The 23,923-nt window shown below is 38.4% G+C and overlaps 1 protein-coding gene across 2 annotated transcripts in view; it reads left to right on the top strand.

Moving 5' to 3' along the window:
• SYT1 (synaptotagmin I) overlaps positions 1 to 23,923 on the top strand; it is a 601,892-nt gene that overhangs the window by 429,111 nt on the left and 148,858 nt on the right. For both annotated transcript variants that reach the window (XM_006882549.1, XM_006882550.1), the window contains one exon: positions 9,450 to 9,567. In XM_006882549.1, the coding sequence (XP_006882611.1) occupies positions 9,450 to 9,567 (118 nt within the window). The remainder of the gene's footprint in view (positions 1 to 9,449; positions 9,568 to 23,923) is intronic.

Raw genomic sequence — 23,923 nt, 5'->3', positions numbered from 1 at the left:
GGGTCTTGAAATTATCTTATAAAAACTACACCTCCAGAAATGTTTTCAGCACAGGTTTCATGACAGGGCTAACTTGGCATTGTCTGAGAAACTAGGCATGAGGAGAAACTAAAAAGATATTCATTAGCTGATTAATTTATTAAACTGGAAGCAACTATTAATAAAGCAATTATATTATTGTTGCTCATAAAGCAAAAGACAGATGATGTTTTCCTTCAAATAAATAGTCAACCAATAATACTTTCTACGTCTTTATTATGTGACTGATAGTTGTTATTGTTATGAGTCACCAAGCATGATGTTCCTTTCCAAGGAATAGACCTGCCTAGCTACATGTCAAAGTCTGAAAGATGACACTTTGCCATCTTTTCCTCCAAAGAGCATTCTGGCTGCATTGTTTCCAAGAAAAGTATTAAAAAGTGCATTAAAGCACAATCCCTGATCTTCTGGAGTTTAGGATGAGGGAAACTCTGAGGTCTGAAATAAATAGGGAAAGGGCCTTAAGACTATTGGCTAGAAAACACTAAAGAAACCATAACTGCTACCCAGGCAGATATATGCACACCCGTGTTTATTGTGGCTTTGTTCACAATAGCAAATAATTGGAACCAACCTAAGTACCCATCAAGAAATGAATGGATAGAGAAGCTGTGGTATATTCGCACAATGGAATACTACACTGAGTTGAAAAACAAGGAACTCATGCAATATTATTCAAAATGAGTGACCCTGGAGGACATTATGCTGAGTGAAATATCTCAATCACACATATGGTGCCACTGTTGTAGAATGGGACTGACATCAGGGTTGGGGTGAGACTGAGAAAAATTGGATAAATTTTGTATGCTGCATTGAAACAGATGAGAGAGAGAACAGTTTAAAAGCTATATATGATTGGGTATTATGGTTAAGACAAGAGTCCAGAATGAAGGTTGCATAGTGGAGTGTACTCGAGGCAGGGAGGAAGGGAGGGTTGTATACCAATGAAGGAATTTTTCTTTTTACTTTTCAAAGAGAAGAGCCAACAGGTGGGGAGGGGGGACAGGGAGGAAATTGCAACAATGAATGAATGGAAATCCAAAATCTCTGTAAATTTTCATTAAAATTAATGAAATAAAATTTTTAAAAAGGCTATTGGCTAGAAAACAATATCTAGGCGAAATCCATATATGATCATAATAGTAATGAGGTGCTTTATTATGATATGGAGTTTGAACCAGAGATTACTGATTGTTATTTGGCACTAGTGCGTTTGTCCCACCTCACAGTGACACCGTGTAGAGCAAAGCTCTGCCCGTTCTTGCTCCAGTCTTCTCATCACTGTTGTGCTACCGCCCAGTGTCACAGCCACTGTGTCTATCAATCTGATTAAGGGTTTTCCTCTTTTACACTGATCTCCTTTAGTAAGCATGATTAATGGTCAGGAATAATTTTATTATGCAGAAGGAAGCAGACATTTCAGGAGGCTATCTCAACTGATGAAGATTGGGTGAAGTGAAGTGAAGTGAAGTGAAGTAGTAAAGTTCACTGAGATGCAGTGGGTGTTTGATGAACCACCGATTTTCACCTCATCTTCATGATCAAGGCATGTATTCCTCTGGCTGTCGTAACTGTCTATTACTGACAGCTTATAACTTGAAGCCCTCCTTCTCAGCATCACACTAGCCTGCAGAGACTGTCCTAAAGATGCAAGGAAGCCCACATCCAATGGCTGCTGGATGCTGACTGCTGGATGCAGGACTGTAAAATCTCCATCCCCTAACTCCATAGCAGAAACATCATTAAGAAACTATCCTAGCTAGAGAGTTTTGCATAGAATCAGCTGTGCCCTTTGCATCACACTCCAATTTCTCTGTCTGCTCAATTATGCTTCCTTACTCCCCCATAGGTGGCTGTCCCAAGGGTACTTAGTGAACTTTCTTTTTTTGTTTGTTTATTTCTTTTTTGTTGTTGTTGTTTTTAAATTTATTACTCATTTCAATGAAAAGTTAGAGACTTTGGATTTCCATTCATTCATTTTTGAACTTTTTTCCCCTCCCAACCCTCCCACGTAGTACACTTCCCTCTTGGAAAATTAAAAGAAAAATTCTTTCATTGTTTTACAATCCCTCCCCCGAGGTCCACTCCACTATACAGCCTTCACTTTGGACTTCTGTCATCACAAAAATACCTAATAACACATCCCTCTTAAATAGTTTTCTCCCTCATCTTTTTCAATGCAGTATACATTATTGAACCCATCTTCCTCAGTCTCCCTCCAACCCCAAGGTCAGTCCTGTTTTACAACAGTGGCATCATGCAGTGTTTGTCTTTTTTGTGACTGAGATACTTCACTCAGCGTAATGTCCTCCAGGGTCACCCATTTTGAATAATATTGCACGAGTTCCTTGTTTTTTCATTCAGTGTAGTATTCCATTGTGTGAATATACCACAGCTTCTCTATCCCTTCGTTTGTTGACGGGCACTTAGGTTGTTTCCAACTCCTTGCTATTATGAACAAAGCCGCGATAAACATGGGTGTGCATCTATCTGCTTGGATGTCAGTTATGGTCTCTTTGGATTATATTCCCAGCAGTGGAATTGCTGGGTCAAATGGTATCTCTATTTGCAACTTTTTGAGAAAGTGCCATACTGCCTTCCACAGTGGTTGCACCATTTTACACTTCCACCGACAGTGAATAAGGGTTCCAGTTTCTCCACAACCTTGCCAGCATTTGTTGCTTCTGTTCTGTTAAATTTTGCTATTCTGACTGGGATGAGATTATATCTCATAGTTGTTTGAACTTTCTTCCGAAGAACTTGACTTGTGAAGAGTCTAATAGTGACTTCAACCTGACTGTATTAGAGTGTAGAAAACCTGTGTCTATTCATTCAACAAGTATATAAGGAGCCCTGTGCTCTGCCATTCTCATGCTGGAAAAACAAGTCCTACTTCAGAATCCAGGAACAGATAGAATGTGTTTTCCAAGGATTTGCTAGCAGTATCACGCCGTAATTCTACCATATGTGATGTCCTACCAGCAGATGGCAAGAGTGCTTTCCCATGATATATAGTCTGGCTCCTCTTACTTCACATGAACCCAATGTCCATATCATCTTTAGGGTATGAAAAACACATGGTAATCAAGCTGGGCAATGTCCTAAATCAATTAATCAAGGGTCGGTTTAGCATGTCATAGAAGAAAAGTGCCCCAATTCACAAACTTCCTTTTCTTATAAAGTTATTATGGCTGATTTTTAAAACCTTAGAAATATGACCTATGCTTATACCTTAAATAATTACAACTCATAAAATTGAGTAAGACAAGAGTTCATAAAAGATTATATTGCCAACATAACCATTTATATTGCCAGTATAACAAATTTTTCTCTATCTGCTTCGAGTCATAAAGTATATAAATTCCAGGAAGGACAGAAGAGACAGTGAGTAACTTTTATATAGCTGGTATGTTTAGAAGTAATCAAATTTTAAAACAACTAACGAATATGTAAATGTACATTTTATTTTGCTTATCAAATTGGAAAATTTTATGAGAAAGTGAAAATATATATATATTCCTAAATCAATTAAATGAATTAGTGTTTGCCTGTGAGAACTGACTGGAGGGTCAGCTATTATGCACTGTCAACTCAAAGGTGGGCAGTTCAAATCCTCCACCTGCTAAGTGACAGAAAGATAAGCAATCTCCTCCCATGTGATTTACAGCCTCTGAAAACCCGCTGGATGGTCAGCTCCAAGTCAATTCCAACTTGATCACAATGAAAGAAAGAGATAAACTTTAAAAGATAGAACTTTTCCATATTTCTTTCACCCAAAAGACACTTTCTATTTTTTTCCCCTTACAGTCACTTTTCACCACAATTCAGAGCATTAAAATTACAGATCATTTCATATTTTTCTTCTATTTTAGGCACAATTTTTTTTCAATATGTAAGTGCTCTCTTGTGAAAGTAAAGAGTGTGTAGAACTCTTCCCCCAGATCCCTCAGTATTATAAAATTAAACAATACAGTGACACCGGGAAAGAAATTGGTTATAACCTTTCTTTGTTTAAAGCAATTCAGATGCCTATAAATTAATTGTGAGATTAGATTACAGGCCACAAAGAGAGGTTTCATTTAAGAGGAAATGGTCATATCTGAAATACTTAATTAGACCCTTTACAGTCCCCTGATTCTATAACAGAATGAGATTGCAGGGGAAGCTATTGTAAAGAGTAGGCAGTTTCCTGCAAAATGAACCCTCCTCTCCTAATGAGCATTTTTTAACAGCAATTGTGTTCATTTGCATTTCTCTTGCTTCATAAAGTTCAAATAAATTTGACTATACTGTATACTAATTTCTGTGATAGTGACTCTCATTTCATATTTTCAATGACTGTGGAAAGAAGTATTTTTCCACTAGAATCTCCTGATATGTGAATTAATTCCTAGGGGGGGAGCATGTACGTCAGGTGAACTGGTAACATTATAAGTAATTCTCTACTACCTGCAAAATGGGGATGTTATCTAAAATTTCCATTTATTTAGAATGGAAAAATGTGCAGAGAGTGATTATCCAAGCAAAGTTCCTGTCTCCAAGGAGTTAATTCTCCTTTAAGACTGTTAAGACATGTACAGAGTATGATTTACAATAACCAAAAATCCTCTGTGACATGTTATGGGAACTCAAGAAATTTAAAAACTTGTAGCTATAACAGGTATAATGTTTCCAACAGAAGCACTGGTGAAGACAAAGTTGACACAATTATACACCCATACATTGAATATATTAATCATCAATCCTACCTAAATAACACTTTAAAAATGCTTTATCCAATAGCAGCAAGCTATACTTTCTTCACAAATTCAAATGGAACATTTACTAAGGTATACTATATATATCTGGGGTGTCAAGCAAATTTTAAAGAAATCATACCAATATGCTCTCAAATCACAATGGCATTAAACTGTAAATCAATCACAGAAAGATAGCTAGAAAATATCAAAATATTTAATGACTAAATAATGTTCTTCTAAAAATATATGTCAAAGGACATATATTTCATATCATGAAATGTCTTGAATTAAATGAAAATAAAGTTTGTGAGTTGCAGCAGCAAAAGCTGTACTTAGAAATAAAGAGTATTGACTGTATCAGTGAAAAAGAAAAATCTAAAATTAGTGATCTAAGCTCCAAACTTAGACAACTAGAAAAACAGAGAAAATAAAATGCAAATAAAGCAGAAGAAAATAAAAACTAAATAAAAGTAAAATTAAAACAGTGTATCAAAAGTAGCCTCTCACATATACATAAGTCATAGAATAGGTAGATACCCTTTACTCTTTGAAAATAAATATACTAAATGTACTTTAAAATTATTTACATTATTTAAATTGTCAGACTATACCCTGGTAGTTTGGACGCTCTGGTGGTCTAGCAGGTAAAGAGTTTCTCTGCCAACCCAAAGACAGGTGATTCCAATCCACCAGCTTCCACAGGAGAAAAACGGGCAGTCTTCCCTTGTATGATTTACAGCCTCTGAAAACCCCCTGGAGAATCAGTTATGAGTTAGTTCCAACTTGATAGCACATAACACCATCACCAAGACCCTGTAGACGTTTCCAACTTCTACAGTTGAAAACTCTGACTGACAATGTTGTTTTTGTTGCTATGTGCCATCAAGTTGCTTGCAACTCACAACAACCCTATGTACAACAGCCCTAAATTCTGCTCTGTCCTGTGCCAAATGCACTGTCTCCAACACGTCCATCCCTATTACCCCAAGTCATTAAATCAATCCACCTCATAGAGGGCTTTCCCCTCCTGCAGCGTCCCTCCACCCTCCCAAGCATATCCCTCTCCAAGGACCTGTCCCTCCTTACAACATGTCCAAAGTATGTCAGACGAAGCCTCAGAATCCTTGCCTCCAAGGAGCAGCCAGGTTTAACCCTTTCCAGGATGAACCTGTTTGTTTTCTTAGCAGTCCATGATACCCTCAGTACTCTTCTCCAGCACCACAGCTCAAAGGCATCAATTCTCCTTGTATTCTCCGTAGTCATTGTCCAACTCTCTGATGCATAACAAGTGATTGCAAAGTCTATAGCCTGTATCAGATGCACCTTAGTCTCCAGAGAGACACCATTGCTCCTCAGTATTTTGACAATACAGACTGGCAATACATAGATCAAATTCTCAAAATCAACAATTCAACTCATTGGCAATGAGTTGGAACCTGCTCACAGCTGAATTCATGGGTTTTCAGAGACTATAAATCGCATAAGAGGAGATTGCCCTTTCTTCCTCAGAGCTGTTGATGGTTTCAAATTATGACAGTGACACTGCCTTTCAGTTAGCAGCACAACTTCCTACGGACTACATCCCACAGCTCCAATTATAAGCTAAAAAGTCACAATGAAGTTTGACATGTGAGCTCCTTGACAGATGGCCTTCTATACCTCACCCTTATTACATTGTTGTTGTTATGTGCTGTCAAGTCACCTGCTACCAATAATGACCCTATGTATAGCAGCTCTGAATCCTGCCCTGTCCGGAGCCAGTCTTACTAATTCCAATACACCAACTCTCATTCGCCCAGTTACTGTATCAATCCATCTTATCCAGGGTCTTCCTCTCCTGCACTGTCTCTCCACCCTTCTGAGCATGATGTCCTTCTCCAAGGACCAATCTCTCCTGGCCACATACCCAAAGTGAGATAGAGCTTCAAAATCCTAGCCTCCAAGGAGAAACTTTGTTTCACCCTCTCCAAGACAAACCAATTTGTTTTCTTGGCAATCATGATATCTTATTATGTTTAGGAAAGATTATGCAGACATCTACAGAAATCTTACCTAACTACTGCCTTCTTTTCAAATAAAAATTCACATTATGGGTAAAAATGACAATAAGAAATCAGCCTTGATTTTCCAGGGATTATTTCCTGCTGGAAAGCATTCTGTAGTTTCCAGCATCTGAGGAATATTCTTTAAGCAACATGATACTCTTCTTCCTTGTGTGTGTGTTTGTGTGTGTGTGTGTGTGTGTGTGTGTGTGTGTGTGTGTGTACACAAGTACAAATTCCATGTTGAACAAAATAATGTGGGACTTCCTTGGTAATCCTAGATTAGCACTCAAGGTAAAGGAAAAGAACAAATATGAGCACATGGAAAAAAAATTAAAAGGTAAAAGTTCTACATGTTATCATCATTTTAAACTCTGAGTTGATTGTTCAAAATTGCCTTATTTCAGAATTGATGAATGTTTTTAAGTCTCAAATATAGCATCAATGAAATTACAACAGTGATGTCTGGCTTTATATAGCTATGTGATTCCATTTCCAACCTACTCTCAAGATTCCTATAACTTTTAAAATAAGGAAAAAGTTTAATATCTCACTTAAAATTACTAAAACTAAAATTATCCATCTGGAAAAAACATACTTTGTTATATGTCATCAGCAAATACAATTCAATGGAACAAAAATACAAGTATTATTTTCTCTATACCCTATATAAAGAATAGATATAGATGAACTAGAAAAAAACAAAAATTTATAAAGTTTCCATCTACTTTTAAAAAATATTGAGCTCTTTTTAAAGCTCTTTAATAAAGTTGTGAAATTTTACAAACAGCTTTGCCATGTACTCATCAAGTATAAAATCTCTATGAAAGGTGACTTGATCTCATTTCCTTTGCTGTTGAATTATAGATTTATTTCACTAAATGTTAAAAATAGAATGTGAAAGGACTTTTTAAAAGCTGACATGGACTCTTGTAAAAGGGTGGTAACGATAGTGCTAGCTTAAGAACCTGTCTAACTTTAAGAGGATAGTACAAATCGAGATCATCCCAATAAGGTTTAAAGACATACCACCTGTCCTGAGGGCTGGGTCTTCTTAGTACTTCCCTCTCTCATCACTGGCACTACTATTAGATCCATTCTGTGCCTGTCAAATTTTGTGTTGTAGATTTGATCCATGTTTCAACTAGAAACTCTTCACCTCTTTCTTTTTGTCTCTCCTTTCTCATCATTCTTTTAGCTTCTTTTTGGTGTTTTCCTTTCTATTTCGAAAATCTTTGTGTCATTGGCTCCTTAAATATACAAACTCTTTGTCAATTTCAAGGCATGGTACTTCCAGTAGGCCCACAAACTGACCAATCCCCTCTCAGTAGAGGATATATGCTTTATTTGCATACTAAGCTATTGCTCACCTTATGAAAATTACCTTTTAGACAGTCCCTGCAAAGTACATACCAATCACATGGTGGGCTACATACAGCTCAGAGCTAGATAAAGAAAATGAAATGAAATTGTTTACAGTTTGCCCAAGAAATATCAATCAACCTATGCAAAAGGAACTTTCTAGTGTAGAAAATTAGGGCAGATGTAATATCTCAGCTGTTGTACATAGAGTTGCTATGAGTCACAATCGACTCGACGGCACATAACAACAATATCTCATAGTTTAAATGGGGGAAAGTCTCAAACTCTTTTTCAAAGGAAATAAGCAAAATAAAGGAACCCATTTCACAATTCTTAGTGACTGAAAGATCATTGCATAAATGCCAATTTATGCAACTAGCATTTATACAATTTATAGAACTAATGGTTTTTAAAGTAAGAAAAAAAAAAAACAAACCACCTCATTATTGTAGAGTGAGTACAAGGATCCAGGAGGGGTGGGAGAGGATGGAAGCAGAGGGATGTGGATGTGCAGGAGGAAATGGGGATTAATCATTGGGTTGTACAATTTGATGGGTGAGGGGTGAGGGAAATTGAAAGAATGTGTTCAAATTTGTATTTGAATTTTGTAAATAAACTAGTTGTTGTTGTTGTGTGCTGTCGAATCACTTCTGACTCATAGCAACCCTTTGTACAATAGCCCTAAACCCTATTCTATCCTGTGCCAATTTTACTGGCTCCAACACACCTAGTGACAAATCAATCCATCTCCTCAAGAGTCTTCTTCTCCTACGCCATTCTTCTACCCTTCCAAGCATGACGGCACTCTCTAAGGACTGGTCCCTCCTTGCAACATGTTTGAAGTATGTCAGACGAAGCTTCAGAATCCTTGCCTCCAAGGAGCAGCCTGGCTTCACCCTCTCTAGGAGGAACTTGTTTGTTCTCCTAGCAGTCCATTCAATATATTCAATATTCTTCTCCAGCACCAAAGCTCAAAGGCATAAACTCTCCTTCTCTCATCCCTAGTCATTGTTCAGCTCTCATAGCAAGTAATGGCAAGGACCATGGCCTGTATCAGGCGCACCTTAGTCTCCAGACTGACATCATTGCTCTTCAGTATATTGGGGAGGTCTCTGACAGCAGACTTCCCCAATGCAAAACTAGTAGGAGGAGGAGAGGAAAGTGTAACTTTCCTAACCCTCTCCTTGTGTATTTGCAATGTAGATGTACAAATGTATATTCAACTTTATTTGAAAATTCATTACTTCTTCTTTATTGGTTTTTTCAGCAAGAGAAACTAGGTGATATCTGCTTCTCCCTTCGCTATGTACCTACTGCTGGCAAACTGACTGTTGTTATTCTAGAGGCGAAGAACCTGAAGAAGATGGATGTGGGTGGTTTATCTGGTAAGTTTGTGATGTTTATTGGATTTTTGAGAATTCTTTTTATCATGGATACCAAATGCATAGCACACCTGCTGTGACTTCCCACTCCTTATTGATCGCTGGTCTCTTTCCTATGGAGCTTGGAAGCAATCTCAGGAACTCATCCCAACAAGACGCCCCAGGAAGTTGCTCTCAATTTTTTGCAATACATATATAAGATATAAAACTTGTTTCTCTGCATCATAAATAAAATTTCTGTTCTCAGTATTGTGGCATCAATAGCTGCGAACAAAATTTCTTTTATTTTCTGAAAGGCAATAGGTATGACAGGTTAAAGTGGGGATGAGTTTTGGTTTGGGGAACTTGTTATTGTTTAGTTTAGTCCATTATGTGAAAAATAGTGTTTCATTTGAGACTTATTAAGTGTTTGAAAGCCTGTTTTTCACAGTACAATTTTATTAAAAATTCAATGTTGCAAATATATGTGAACAGTTAAATCTCTGAATATGAATTCTCGCATTAATGCATTTAGTTTCTTTCTGTGATTTACACTGGAAGCTGCATTACTCAACTTACTAAAACATGGTGAATAATAACATATACTCCTGCTCAAGAGCAAAGTTACCAAAGGACTTGTCACGTCCATAATTGAGTATATTTTCCTTTTCTCCTCTCTGTGTGATTAAATTAGTTACATTTCTAATTTTTTGGTAAATCATTAAAATGTGAAGAATATTCTTGGTATGTCCCAAGATCATTATTATATTGTCATTGTCATTGTTTGTGGCTATGGAATTTGAATTAACATTACTGTCTATTCATTACTGTCCCTGATAAAAGTACTGCCAATGTCAAAAGATTAATTTAGCATGGTGATTTTATATTCTAAAGAAAAAATATTTCAAAAAAGACTAAAGCAAAATTTCTATATACTTGAATCCCTTATTTGTCAACCACTTTCTCCTAGTGCCTAAGCTTTTTTCCTCTGTAGAAGTAAGTCACTTATAGAACCTTCATTAATTCTTTTTTGTCTCTAAGACCCTATTTAATTACTTAATACTTCCATTGTCAAATAGCATAACAGAGCAGATGTAAAGACATTAACTGTTGCATCTAAATATGTAAGCAGTAGTTAATATGTCTATATATGATATGGAGGCTCTATTAAGGAGTTGCGCTGCCGACCCAGACCAGGCTACCAGCCACTCTGTGGGAGAAAGATGGATAATCTCCTCTCATGCAATTTACAGCCTCTGAAAACTTGTGTAGGATCAGCTATGATTCGACTCCAACTCGATGGCATAGAACAAAATATTGAACAGGGAACTAATTGTTAAAATAAATGAGTGAAATGTGGTAAGAAATACAAAGACCTCTTTAAACCTTTACAAAGTCACAGAAATAAGTACAAAAGTACAGAAATAAGAAATAATATATTTTAAGTATAATTTAATCATTGTGCCTTGTGTCTTTCTACCCTGATACATCATCTATCCGTTCTTGTTCTGTGACTTTAGACAGGCTACAAGCATTTTTGGTATGAGGCTGGGGGAATTTGGGTTAGCATAGCATATTTATGAGTGTTGTTGTTATGTGCCATTGAGTCACAACAGCCCTAAAACCTGCTCTATCCTGTGCCGATCTTATTGTCTCTGACACACCTACCCCCATTACCCTGTCACTGAATCAATCTATCTCATCGAGGGTCTTTGTCTCTTGCGCTGTCACTCCATCCTCCCAAGCATGATGTCCCTCTGAAAGGACTGATCCCTCCTTGCAACATGCCCAAAATATGTCAGACAAAGCTTTAGAATCCTTGCCTCCAAGGAGCAGTCTGGTCTCACCCTCTCTAAGATGAATCTGTTTGTTCTAGCAGTCCCTACTCTTCTCCAGCACCACAGCTCAAAGGCATCAAACCTCCTTCTATCATCCCTTGTCATTGTCCAGCTTTGTATGCACAGCAAGTAAATACAAAGACCATGGCCTGTATCAGAAGCACCTTAGTCTCCAGACTGACATCATTGTTTTTCAGTACTTTGGAGAGGTCTCTGAGAACAGACTTTACCAATGCAATTCATCTTTTAATTTCCTGGCTGCTGGTACCAAGAGTTTTGATTGTGGAGCCAAACAAATTAAAGCTGTTAACAATCTCAATCTTTTCACCATCTATCATGATGCTGCCAATGGGCCCTGTAGTGAGAATCTATTCATAATAGCTTATAGTCATGCCATGTTTAGCTAGGTGATTTCTAGCCATCCCAATGAAGGGCAAGCTTCTGAATAACTCCTCCAGCTCACTAGCTCAGAATTCAACATAAAAGATAAAAGGCCAGAGGTCATATCTAGTTTGATTAATAAAAGGGGAAAAAAACAACTGTATCACAGTGGCTCAGAACCCACAAAACTTAGGAACAACCTGGAAACATCTTTGAATTATAATGGAAAGATTTTAATTTTTAATTAAATTGAATTCTTTTTTAATCATTGAATGTTGTTCTTATGTACCATCAAGTCAGAACAGATTCAAAACTAACCATTTGATAGGTTTTCAGAGGCAGTAAATCCCACAGGAAAAGACTGCCCATCTTTCTCCCACAGAGCTGATGGATTCAAACCTCTGCTTTGGGGTTGGCAACACAACTCCTTACTACTAAGCCACTAAAGCTCCCTAATAATTAAACACTAAATATTAAATAAGACTATTTGAAGGTTAATTATTTTAAGTTCTAACCTTAAATGTTCACTATTGCCTGTAAAATTGAGCCATAATCATTAGGTCTTCTATATTTTTCCAGACTCTATCCCACCATATTTAACATTCTAAACATAATATACAAAGACAGGGTATGTCAGAGGATGACATTTTTAAACATATAGCCAAGGAACTCACTCAACAACCTATTGCCATCAAGTAAGATGATAATAGCTGACTTATAGCTGACCCTCCAGAAGCTTTTCAAAAGCTGTTAAGTGGAGGAGATAGCCCCTCTTTCTCCTGAGGACCAGTAGTAGGTGGATTCAAACCTCCCGCCTTTGGGTTGACAGTAGAACTCTCTACCCCAAGGCCCGCAGAGCTCTCCATAGTCAAAGAAAGTCTCATGAAATAGGTGGCATTTCTGCAGTGACTGGGAAAAGGTGAGGGGGTGAGTCGACCTCTGTGGGGGAAAGAAATTTTGTTAGAAATACACCAGGAAGCCTTTTCTGATCCATACCAATTAAAGAAATCTTTACCTTTTTAAAATGTCAATAGCAGTTTGTTTACATGCTCAAACACCCCTCTCTCTCTTTCTCTGACTGTGTTATGCATTTATATCTCCCACAATGCCCTAGAATTGACGGGTAACAATGAATATAGCTGCTGAATGAATAATGAATTATTTACAGAGAAGCTAGGACCTGAAAAAAACAAGTCTTGCATTTCAAATCATTTAACCTACTTACCATCAAAATAACTTTAAGTGCTTGGATGTCTGTTTTAAAGTAAGCCGACCTATGGCCAGGAAGTTCAAAATTATGTAAGGAGGTCATTCCAGGTAATTCAGATGCAAACTACACTTGCAGGTAATGGTCAATTAATTGGAGCAAAATTGGGCTGCTTTGCTGGAGTTCAGATCTCACTGTGCCACTAGCCAGTTATTATACCTTGGACAGGTTATTTAGCATCTCTAAACCTCAACTGCATTATTTACAAAGCAAGAATACTAACTTTAGTGGGGAGGTCTGGGACCCTAGTCCGTAGGGGCTTGTGCTGCTAACCCGTAGGCAGGGCCTCTCTGCCATTTTGAATCTACCAGCCCCTCTGCAGCAGAAAGATGAACAGTCGCCTCCAGTGGGATTTATAGCCTCCTGAAACATCAATGAATGGCTAGCTAAGAAGAGTTAATTCCAACAGCAATGAGATTTTTTTTTTTTTTTAGTTTGAATGGTGTATCCACTTCCTACACAATATGCTTCTGGAAACTCTATGAACTTTGATAAATGTCTACAGTTATAAAAAGGCTTCAGGCCTTTTGTTCATAAGGTCACTTTGAGTCATGCTCAGTTCGACAGCAATCAATAACAATAATCTTGATAAGATTGATGTAAAATGTAAATAAGAGCACAGGCCCACCACATTTAGGAACTCAGTAAATATTATTATTTCTAGAAAGAACCAAGGTATGACATACTTTGGACATGTTGCAAGGAGGGACCAGTCCTTGGAGAGGGACACCATGCATGGGAGGGTGGAGGGACAGCACAGTAGAGGAAGACCCTCGATGATATTGATTCAATAACTGGGGTAATGGGGATATAGATGTGTCAGACACAATGAGATTGGCACAGGATAGAACTGGATTTAGAGCTGTTATACACAAGTGACTCCATGGCACATAAAAACAACAACAGGAGGGACTAGTTTTTGGAGGACATCATGCTTGGAAGGGTGGAGGGACAGCAGAGGAGAGGAAGATTCCTGGGATGAAATGGATTAACACAGTAATTGGGGTAATTGGAGTAGCTGTGTTAGAGTCAGTGAGATTGGCTCAGGACAGAGCAGCAGGGTTCAGATCAACTCAAGGGCATAAAACAACATTAGTAAATTTGTCAAGTATTAAACAAGAGGTATAAAAATATGAAAGCAACCATAAAGAGTTTAACCAATGTATTGAGTCAATAGAAAAAAAATTATCCATCTGTTTGTGACTGACTTAGTAATACAAGAAAAATTATCTAATTAGATTCATGTTTTACTATTCTCATTAATTAATGTGACAAAATAAGAAAGTGATGATATTGGAAAAATAGAATATTCCTCAAGTGTTGTATGTTTTATAGTTTTGAGACATATAGTTTGGTGCTCAAATGTATACATGTTCAAAACTCCAAAATCAAGATTAATTAGGCAACTTGTTTCTAATTTAATTTTTTCCCTGCTTTTATTCTAAAAGTTCATTTGTCCCAAATCTTGAGGGGTGGGGAAGGCTTACCTCAGAAACTTGATGCTTCTTAATACAATCCATAGATTAGAAAAATGGAAATAATAAACTTTTAAAGCTTTTACAGTTTGATCTATTATGTATAAACTCTGGGGTGGGGGTTCCCTTAAAATTAAAAATTATTTGTAACTCTTAAAAGTTACATCATTAAATAGTTACAGAACACTCATCAATTTGGAATTTTTTTTTTAACTTGGCTTTTTCAGGTGATCTTTGTGATAGGCTGGTAAAATGGCTTCTAAAAGTAATATTCTCATTTTTCCAGAGAAAAATTGACCCTTAGACATATTAGACAATACACATAAGGCATTTTGCTTCACATCTAGCCCAGAGACGACATGCAATACTGGTAGTTGCTTTTCTCATTACTGCCATTCAAAGTCATCTGATTTGGAGGAAAATTGTTGGGACTGAAGCCCACGTCTCCTGATTACCAATGCAGGGCACAGTCCAGCCCACCCTTTAACCTTCACCAAATCCACCATCCCTGCAAAAGGGATGAAAACTTCCTGGTAAGTCAGAATAGACTACATGGCAGCCTAATTCTGAAAGCCTACGCAAAGTTTGGTTTGTTGGTTTCCTCTGGAGCTGAAAGGCTGAGGTAAAATTATGAGAATTTGTAAAACTACAAAAGGAGTCTTCACAGATTATTGGAAAAGGAGACATTCTTGTGGACTGGGGACATTTCCATTGGCACAACTCCCTGTGAATATCGGTGACTTTCCACTCCATCCTGCTCATGGCAGTTCTCTGTATGTCAGAAAAGAGCTATGCTAAAGAGTTTCAGTGGCTGATTCTTCTGAAATAGATGGCCAGGCCTTTCTTACAAGGCCCTAGTTGGTGGATCCTAGCCTCTAAACTTTCAGTTGGCAGATGAGCACTGTTAACCTCTGTGAATATTCCTTGGAACTTACTTTCTTCATAGAACCATACACTGACCTCCTTGCTTGCCTTGTGGTCCCAAGAAGATTTCTCTTCTGACTGTCTCACCTTGAAACCAAATAGAGTGTCATATGTTGTTGTTATTGTTGTTATGTGCCATCAAGTTGCTTGTGACTCATAGAGACCCTGTGTACAGTAGCTCTGAAGTCCTGAACCAGTCTCACTGATTCCGACACACCTACCCCCATTGTTCCAGTTATTGTATCAATCCATCTCATCTGAGATCTTCCTCTTCTGTGCTGTCTCTCCACCTTCCAAAAATAATGTTCTTCTATAAGGACCTGTCCCTCCTGGCCATGTGCTCAAAGTATGTGAGATGGAGCTTCAAAATCCTAGCCCTCCAGGAGAAACTTGGTTTCACCCTCTGGAAGACAGACCTATATGTTTTCTTATCAGTCCATGGTATGTTCAAGACTCTTCTCCAGCACCCAAATTCAAAGGCATCAATTCTTCTTCTGCCATCCTTATCATTATCCATCTCTCTGATGCATAGCAAGTAGTTGCAAAGGCCATGGCCTGGTTCAGGCGCATCTTAGTCTCTAGACTAAAATTGATGTTTTTTATTTGGTTTTCTTGTTTTGTTTTATTGTATTATTTTTACGCATACCATCAAATCAGATCTCACTGCTACAGGAGTAGATTGCCCCCCCTTCTCCAGCAGAGCATCTGGTGGATTTGAACCACGGACCTCTGGAATTGCAGTGCAGTGTCTTGCCACTAGGGCACCAGAGCTCCCTTGAAATTGTTGGGTTTTAGCACTCTGGAGAAGTTGCTGACAGCAGATTTTCCCAGTGCAATTTGTCTTTTGATTTCCTGACTGCTTGGGCCAAGAGTGTTGATTGTGGAGCTGAGCAAGCTGTAATTGTTAACAACCTCAATCTCTCCTCCATCTAGCATGGTGCTGTCAATTGCCCCAGGGGTGAAAATCTTTGTCTTTTTGATGTTGAGCTTCAATCCATATTGAAGGTCTTTGACCTTCTGCAGCAAGTACTTCAGTTCCTCTGCAGTTTCAGCAAACAAGGCTTTGTCATCTGCATAAAATAGGTTGTTGATGATTCTTCCTGTAATCCTCATGCCACATTCCTCCTCATAAAGCCCAGCTTCCCAAATGATCTGTTCTGCATATAGATTTAAAAGGTATGGAGATAAGATTCATCCCTGATGCACTCCTTTGCTGATTTTGAACCATGCAATGTTTCCTTGCCATATTCTGAGGACTGCTTCCTGGTCCAAGTATAGGTTTTTCCATAAGCACAAACTTGAGGAGAATGGGAATCCTAGAACACTTGATTGTGCTTATGCAAAACCTGTAATTCTCACATACTCATTCTTTTTCATTTCCCTTCCTGGAAACTAGCACAGCATATTTGCAAGGTTTTTCTGTGTTTTACTGCTAGAAACCATGGCAAATGGGCAAGAGTAAAAAGTTTGCAGCTCTACCCTTTCGATATGATTTGTATTCACCCAAATTGCGAAAAGAATAACAGCATGTCAAGCATGGCAGCCAGAGGATGCCAGGAAGATTTAGATACAGGACTAAAGTCCTAATCATCTCTTCCTCTCTCTGGCAGTCTTCTGAGCACCAGGGAGCTCTGGAAGTGGCTGTGCAGGGAGATTATGTAATCTTAGCTGTATGGTCTCATCACAGGGCCATCTGAACTGTCGGTCAGTCTTATCATCATGGATTTTGTACTGAGACCCCCCAAAATTAGATTTCCCAACAAATGGGATGATGACATTTACAAGTGGCAGAAAATATTTGAGAAAGATGATGAATAAGAAAAAAAAGGATTTATGGTGATGAGGTATATCAGTATAAGAATCAATCACTGAGAAAAAAAATGAGTTTATCCTGTTTCATTCACACATATGCATTCCTTCCTGTCTATAAGATGTAATTTAAGGCTTTGTCATGGGTTTGTCTTTTCTCCATTTATTTGGTTATTTTATTGGAAATATAATTTGACAAATACAAACTTATTTAAAATCTGAAGCCATCTAGAAAAGATCCATCATCCAAATGCAGAGCAGCAGTGGATTGCCCAAAGAAATCTTGAATTTACAAAGGCTGACCATCCCTTCAAGTGATATTTACCAAGATGTGATGGTTGCCTTGTTTTATATCAGAATGACAAAGGGCTATACATCAAAACTTGAGATTTTAGAAATTACCTCAGATCAACCAGAACTGAATATCCAGCATTCAAAAACTAGAAATCAACATTTTAAACTCAAGCTTTATATTATTCTTATGCATGATAAACTTTAAAACCATAGTTTTTAAAAGTATAAAGATATTATCAGTTTAGCTATAACCCAGGACAAATCACATCCCAAGTTAGAGCATACTTCTCAGTATTGCAGGAAGCATTCTTCCCCAAACAAGTTCTATCTCTTTCATCGCTGCAATATACCCTCTCTCCTGAAACTGCCCTTATGTCTGAACTGTTTCTTTTCTTTTTTTTTTTGGCATTCTCTTCCACTGAAAGGGAAGATACAAGCAATAGATAGGCCCTTAATACGTTCTGGAATCTTTTCCTAATGTCCTTATATATCCCTTTACTGCTGCTGAAAGCATGACAAAGAGAACCACTCCAGACTGAATTGATTTGTGCTAAAAGCCACTAGTCTGGGAGCTTAGCCAATATATAAAGTGGCAAAAACTTATTTGAGCCAATTAGATAGGGATATGCAAATTAATTGACCATGATATCAGGGTCAAGCAATAATATGCAAATAAACTGGCATCTTATTGGGCTAATGGGACAGAAATATGCATAAGTTCGATATGATGTTAAAAAGCATCATCATAATTTTAGACTTGAATGTTACAATATAAAATTAATTCCAGGAAACTTTAAAATACTTAATGACAATATTGATCAAATAATCTAGAACCCTAAAATGTGGACAAAATGATTTAAGAAAAAATGACGTCTTTAAATGAGATCATCATCCTACAAAAAGAGGAGTAACCAAGTTAAATGCAAGTTAAAATACAGGTACAGTAATGGTCCCATAAAATGGATAACAATGCTATGTCTGAAGGGTTAGCAAGAGTTTAAGGAAATTGAAAGAGAAGATGCTGGAGCTAGATACTAGATACTAGCAAAGCTAGATTTTAAACCAAGAGATAAGAATGATTGGCTGAAAAATGTATTTGTTCAGAACAATTAAACCATCTATCCAGTCCCCCCAAAACCATCATTTGAATGTTTGTTCTGTGTTTGTGTCAAGTATCCTGCTGATCCTAAGTAATTATAATAATTTCAGGCACTTGTCATGGTACAATATGTGCCAGCCAGTCTACATGTTTTATGTACATTAACTGATAAAACCCATATAACATTATGAGGCATGCACTATTTTTACTGTCATTTTATTGAGTAAGATATACACAGGTAAAATATTTGGCCAAGGTCATAGACTTAGTAAGTGGCAGAGCTAGATGTCATCTCAAATGGTCTAGAGCATTACATGAATAAAACATAACTTCTCAGTCCTTATCTTGTCTCATCAGGTTCAACCCTGAGGAGAGATGGAACGCTAATGTTACAGTTTTGAAAGATGCCAAAAAGTCTACTGATTCCAAATATCTTCCATGTCTAACCTAAAATTCTGTCATAGAATCCAATAATATCTATTAATTGGTTGATTATTTAATTAGTCCTTTAGTTACTTAGAGAGCAAATATAGAATCAGTGAGTCATAAGACCAGACACGAAATGTTAATTGATTCTTTCCCTGCTAAAAAGGTCCTTCTCAGTTTCTCTCTTTCGTACAGCTTGGTGATATTTTAATGAGTCCTTAAATGCTAAAGAGGATGTTTGTGTTTCAGTTGTATCACAGTGGAGGGGAAGAATATTGGCAAAGCAGTTTGGAAGAAAGTTGGAGTCTAAGGGATATGAGAGCCTATTAAGTGGTAGAGAAAATAAATAAGAGCAGTGCCTTCTTGTCAATGTCATCAAACACTATCTCTTGGAAAGTGTGTGAAATCACTGGGGCAGTGCCTGTGGTACGATGTCATAGTGCAAAACTTGTTGTTAGCTGCAATGTTGCAGGCCTAAGTCATGGAGACTCAGTGCACAACAGGAGGAAATACAACCACTTTCTGCACCATTGCCATGATAGGCTGTCTGGTAGGCAATGTTCCTTTGGGATCTCGAGGGCTTTTATTGTCTGATTTTCCAACTAGATCACAAGGTGTTTTGTCCTAGATTGTCTTGACTAGAAACTCAGCTAACACCTGCTCAGCATCATAGCAACACACAAACCACCACTGATAGATGGTGGTTATGCATGAGATGCTTCGGCTGTGAATCAAACCCATTCTCCTGCCTTGTTGTTGTTGTTCTTGTTATGTGTCATTGAATCACCTGCAACTCATAGTACCCCTATGTACAACAGCTCTGAACCCTGCCCTGCCCTGAGCCAGTCTCACTGACTCTGATACACCTAACCTAATTTTACCTGTTACTGTATCAACCCATCTCATCTGAGGTCTTCCTATCCTGAGCTGGCCCTCCAACACTTCCGAACATGATGTCCTTCTCCAAGGCCCGATTCCTCCTGACCATATGACCAAAGCGTGTGAGACAGAGCTTCAAAACCCTAGCCTCCAGGGAGAAACTTGGTTTCACCCTCTCCAAGACAGACCTGTTGTTGTTGTTGTTGTTGTGTACCATCAAGGAGGAACCAATCCATAGCTGAGATTGCCCAACCTTCTCCTGCAGAGCAGCTGGTGGATTCAAACCGTGTGCCTTTGAAATTGCAGTGAAGCTTCTTGCCACTTGACCACCAGTGTCCCTCAGGGTGCAAATGTTTACACTCTTGGTTGTCTTTGCCATCTAGCAGGTTCAAGGTCCAAGACACCTCAAAAGAAAGAAAGACTTGGATTATTATGTCTGAAAATCAACTACTGACAAGTTCATGGAGCGCAGTTGGACTCTGACAAATATAAGGTTACCACCAGTCAAAAATCGCCAAAAATTCACTACTCCTTAGTGTGCTATAGAATTCTGTTAGTTGAAAGCACAGATGCAAAGATTAAACTTGCAGAAGCTGGAATTTCTATATATACTACTTCCAGGAAAATGAGGTTGGACTGAAAAATGTTAAAGAGAAATCCACAGATGGAGAAGTGGAAATGGTGAGTTCAAAACAAATCTGTGCTAAGCTCTTTTTATAGTTGTAGTTGTAATTGTTGTTGTTGTTGTTAGAGGCCTTCGAGTTGACAACAACTCACAGTAACCCTGTGAACAACATATCGGAACCTGGTCCTATACTGCCTCATGATCCCAGGCATATTCAAGCCCATTTTCACAGTTACTCTATCAGTCCATATTTTTGAGGGTTTTCCTATCTTTTTCTGACCATTTTTTTCCAGGATAAATGTCTTTTTTTGAGTATTGGCCTCTCCTAGCAGCATGCCCCAAGTGAGGCCTCTAAAAAAAGTGAGATTCTTGCTTCCAAGGAGCATCCTGATTGCATTTCCTCCTGGACAGACTGGTTTGTTCTTTTAGCAGTCTACGGGATATTCAGTACTCTTCTCTAGCTCCACAATTCAAAGGCATCGATTCTTCTTCTGTCATCTTTATTCTTTGTCCAATATCAGATGCAGAAGAAGCAATTGAAAATGTCACCTTGAAACTTCCCATTTTGAAGGTGACATAAGGGTTTCCAGTCACTGAAATGCAAAGCTCGGTGAACACTTAAAAGGTCTTTCTAGCTTTAATAAGCCAAAAAAGTGGCTTAAAGATTTCATTGCAAGCAAGCTTAGAAATAATATGATGAAAGAAAATATAATCCAAATTATGCTATAGAATAATAGGATTCATGGAATAAAAGTAGGAAAAATGTTTTATGAAACAATCTATGGAAGGTGCTTCTGTATCCAAAAAGGTTTGGTGTTGAATGGAAGATTTTATAAACATAAGGCGGGGGAGGAGAATGCTCCACCTTTGTCTAAGACGTCTCTATGTGTGCCGTGCCCATGGTTATGATTGTCCACCTCTGAAAATCACATGGTGGTAGATTACAGGCTGCCAACGGAGGGCAGCTTCACTGGAGTGAAGAAGGAGATGTATAAGGACAGGCTAAAGTGAGCAGGACTTTGTAGTCTAGAAAAGACTGAGCAAGGATATGATTAAAGTCCGAAAATCATGAAAGGTGAGGCTAGAGTCATCCCTCCCTGTTTGGCACATCACAATCTGAGAATGAGGAAGTGACCTTGATGTTTGAAAGAGAATAGATAAAAGGCAGGACTGCTTGTTCAGGAGCATCCCAAAGACTTGGAAGTTTGACTTGAAAGGTTCAATCTTTCCATCCTACTTCATATTTATGTAGTAAGAGAGCTCGCGTGGGTGGCATGGGCCTGTCGGAAGGGGCACTGCTAAACCAGAGGTAGCCCCTCTCTGGCAGCTTGGATCCACCAGCTGCTCCTCAAAAGAAAGATGGGCAATCTCTTCCGTGCTATTTACAGCCTCGGAAACCCACAGGAGGGTCAGCGATGAGTCAGCTCCAACTTGAAGGCAATGAGTTTGAGGTTTGGGTTTCTTGAAGTGTATGAAGAGGTAGAAAAGATTGAATTAAAAGACTGATACAGATGTGTATATTGTATTTGTATATTTGTATTGTATATTGTATAGCATAAAGTATTTTCTATTTCAAGTTATAAGTTTAAAGGAGGAGGAGGGGATCATCTGGAAACATTTACTCTGCTACAATGCATGAGAGTTCTGGTGGCCTAGTGGCAAGAAGCTGAGCTGCAATCCCAAAGGCACGTGGTTCAAGGCTACCAGCTGCCCACAGGAGAAGACTGGGCAGTTTTCTCCCATGTGATTAACTGCCTCTGAAAACCCACCAGATGATCAGCTATGGGTCGGTTCCAAGTTCACAGTAAAATACAACATAATGCATGACATGATCTTGCTTGCTTCAAGTGAGGAGGACCTGAAGCACTTGCTGCAGAGGATCAGGGACTGTAGCCTTTAATATAGATTTCATTTTAAGATCGAGAAAACACAACTCTTCACCACTGGACCAACAAACAAGATCATGACATATGGAACAAAGATTGAAATTGTCAGCAATTTCCTGGAGAAAAGATTAAAATTATCAATGATTTCATCTTGTTTGGATCCACAGTCAATTCCTTTGGTAGCAGCAATCAGGAGATCAGGAAACATATAGCATGGTGAATATCTGCTGTCAGGGATCTCTCCAAAATCCAGAAGAACAATGATGTCAGTTTAAAGATGAAGATGGACCTGAGTCAACCACAGTCTTTCCAATCACCTCTATGCCTCTGAGAGCTGGACAATGAATAAAGATGATAGGAGAAAAATAGAGGATTTTGAGTTGTAGCATTGGGAAACAGTGTTGATTATCTCACAGACTGTCAAAAGAATAAACAGGTATGTTTTCTAGAAACTGCAACAAGGATGCTCCTTGGAGGCAAAGATGGTAAAACTTTATCTGATATATTTTGGACATATTGTTAGGAGAGGTCAGGAAACAGAGGGAGAACCTCTCCAAGAGGTTTGATACAAAGTCTGTGGAAATGGACACAAATGTGTTGAGAATGATGAGATGGCATAGGATACAAGAGTTCAGACCTATTGTTCATAGGGTCTCTATGAGTCATACTGCTCGAAGGCACTTAATAACAGCAACATGATAATGCATAGACCTGTATGGATTTTCATAGTTTGTGTCACACAAGCCAATTGGCAGCATCAGGAAGGATGGTGAAGAGATCGAGATTGTTAACAGTTTTAGTTTCCTTGGTTCCATTGTCAATACTCTTGGCACCAGCAGCCAGGAAACTAAAAGATGTATTGCAATAGGAAAGTCTGCTGTTAGGGACCTCTCCAAAGTATTGAAGAGCAATGGGGTCACTCTGGAGATTAAGATGTACCTGATATAGGCCATGGTCTTTACAATCACTTGCTATGCATCAGAGAACTGGAGAATGACCAGGGAGGATAGAAAAAGAATTGTTGCTTTTGAACTGTGGTGTTGGAGAGAGTATTGAATATACCATGGACTGCTAGGAAAACCAACAGGTTCATCCTGTTGTTGTTGTTGTTGTTATGTGCCCTCGAGTAGCTTGTGATTCATAGCGACCCTATGTACAACAGCCCTAAACTCTGCTCTGTCCTGTGACAATCTCACTGTCTCTGAAACACCCATCCTGATTACCCCAGTCACCTAATCAATCCACCTCCTAAAGGGCCTTCCCCTCCTGTGCCTGCCCTCCACCCTCCAAAGCATGATGTCCTTCTCCAAGGACCAGTCTCTCCTTACAACATGACCAAAGTATGGCAAACAAAGCTTCAGAATCCTTTCCTCCGAGGAGCCGCCTGGTTTAAGCCTCTCCAGGATGGATCTTTTTGTTTTCTTAGCAGTCCATGGTACCCTCAACACTCTTCTCCAGCCCTACAGCTCAAAGGCAT

Source organism: Elephantulus edwardii, unplaced genomic scaffold, assembly GCF_000299155.1.
Source record: "Elephantulus edwardii isolate Elephantulus edwardi_28Jun2011 unplaced genomic scaffold, EleEdw1.0 scaffold00021, whole genome shotgun sequence".
NCBI classification, from domain to species: Eukaryota; Metazoa; Chordata; class Mammalia; order Macroscelidea; family Macroscelididae; genus Elephantulus; species Elephantulus edwardii.
The sequence above is the reverse complement of the archived record's forward strand: the minus strand, read 5'-3'. Positions and strand labels throughout refer to the sequence as shown.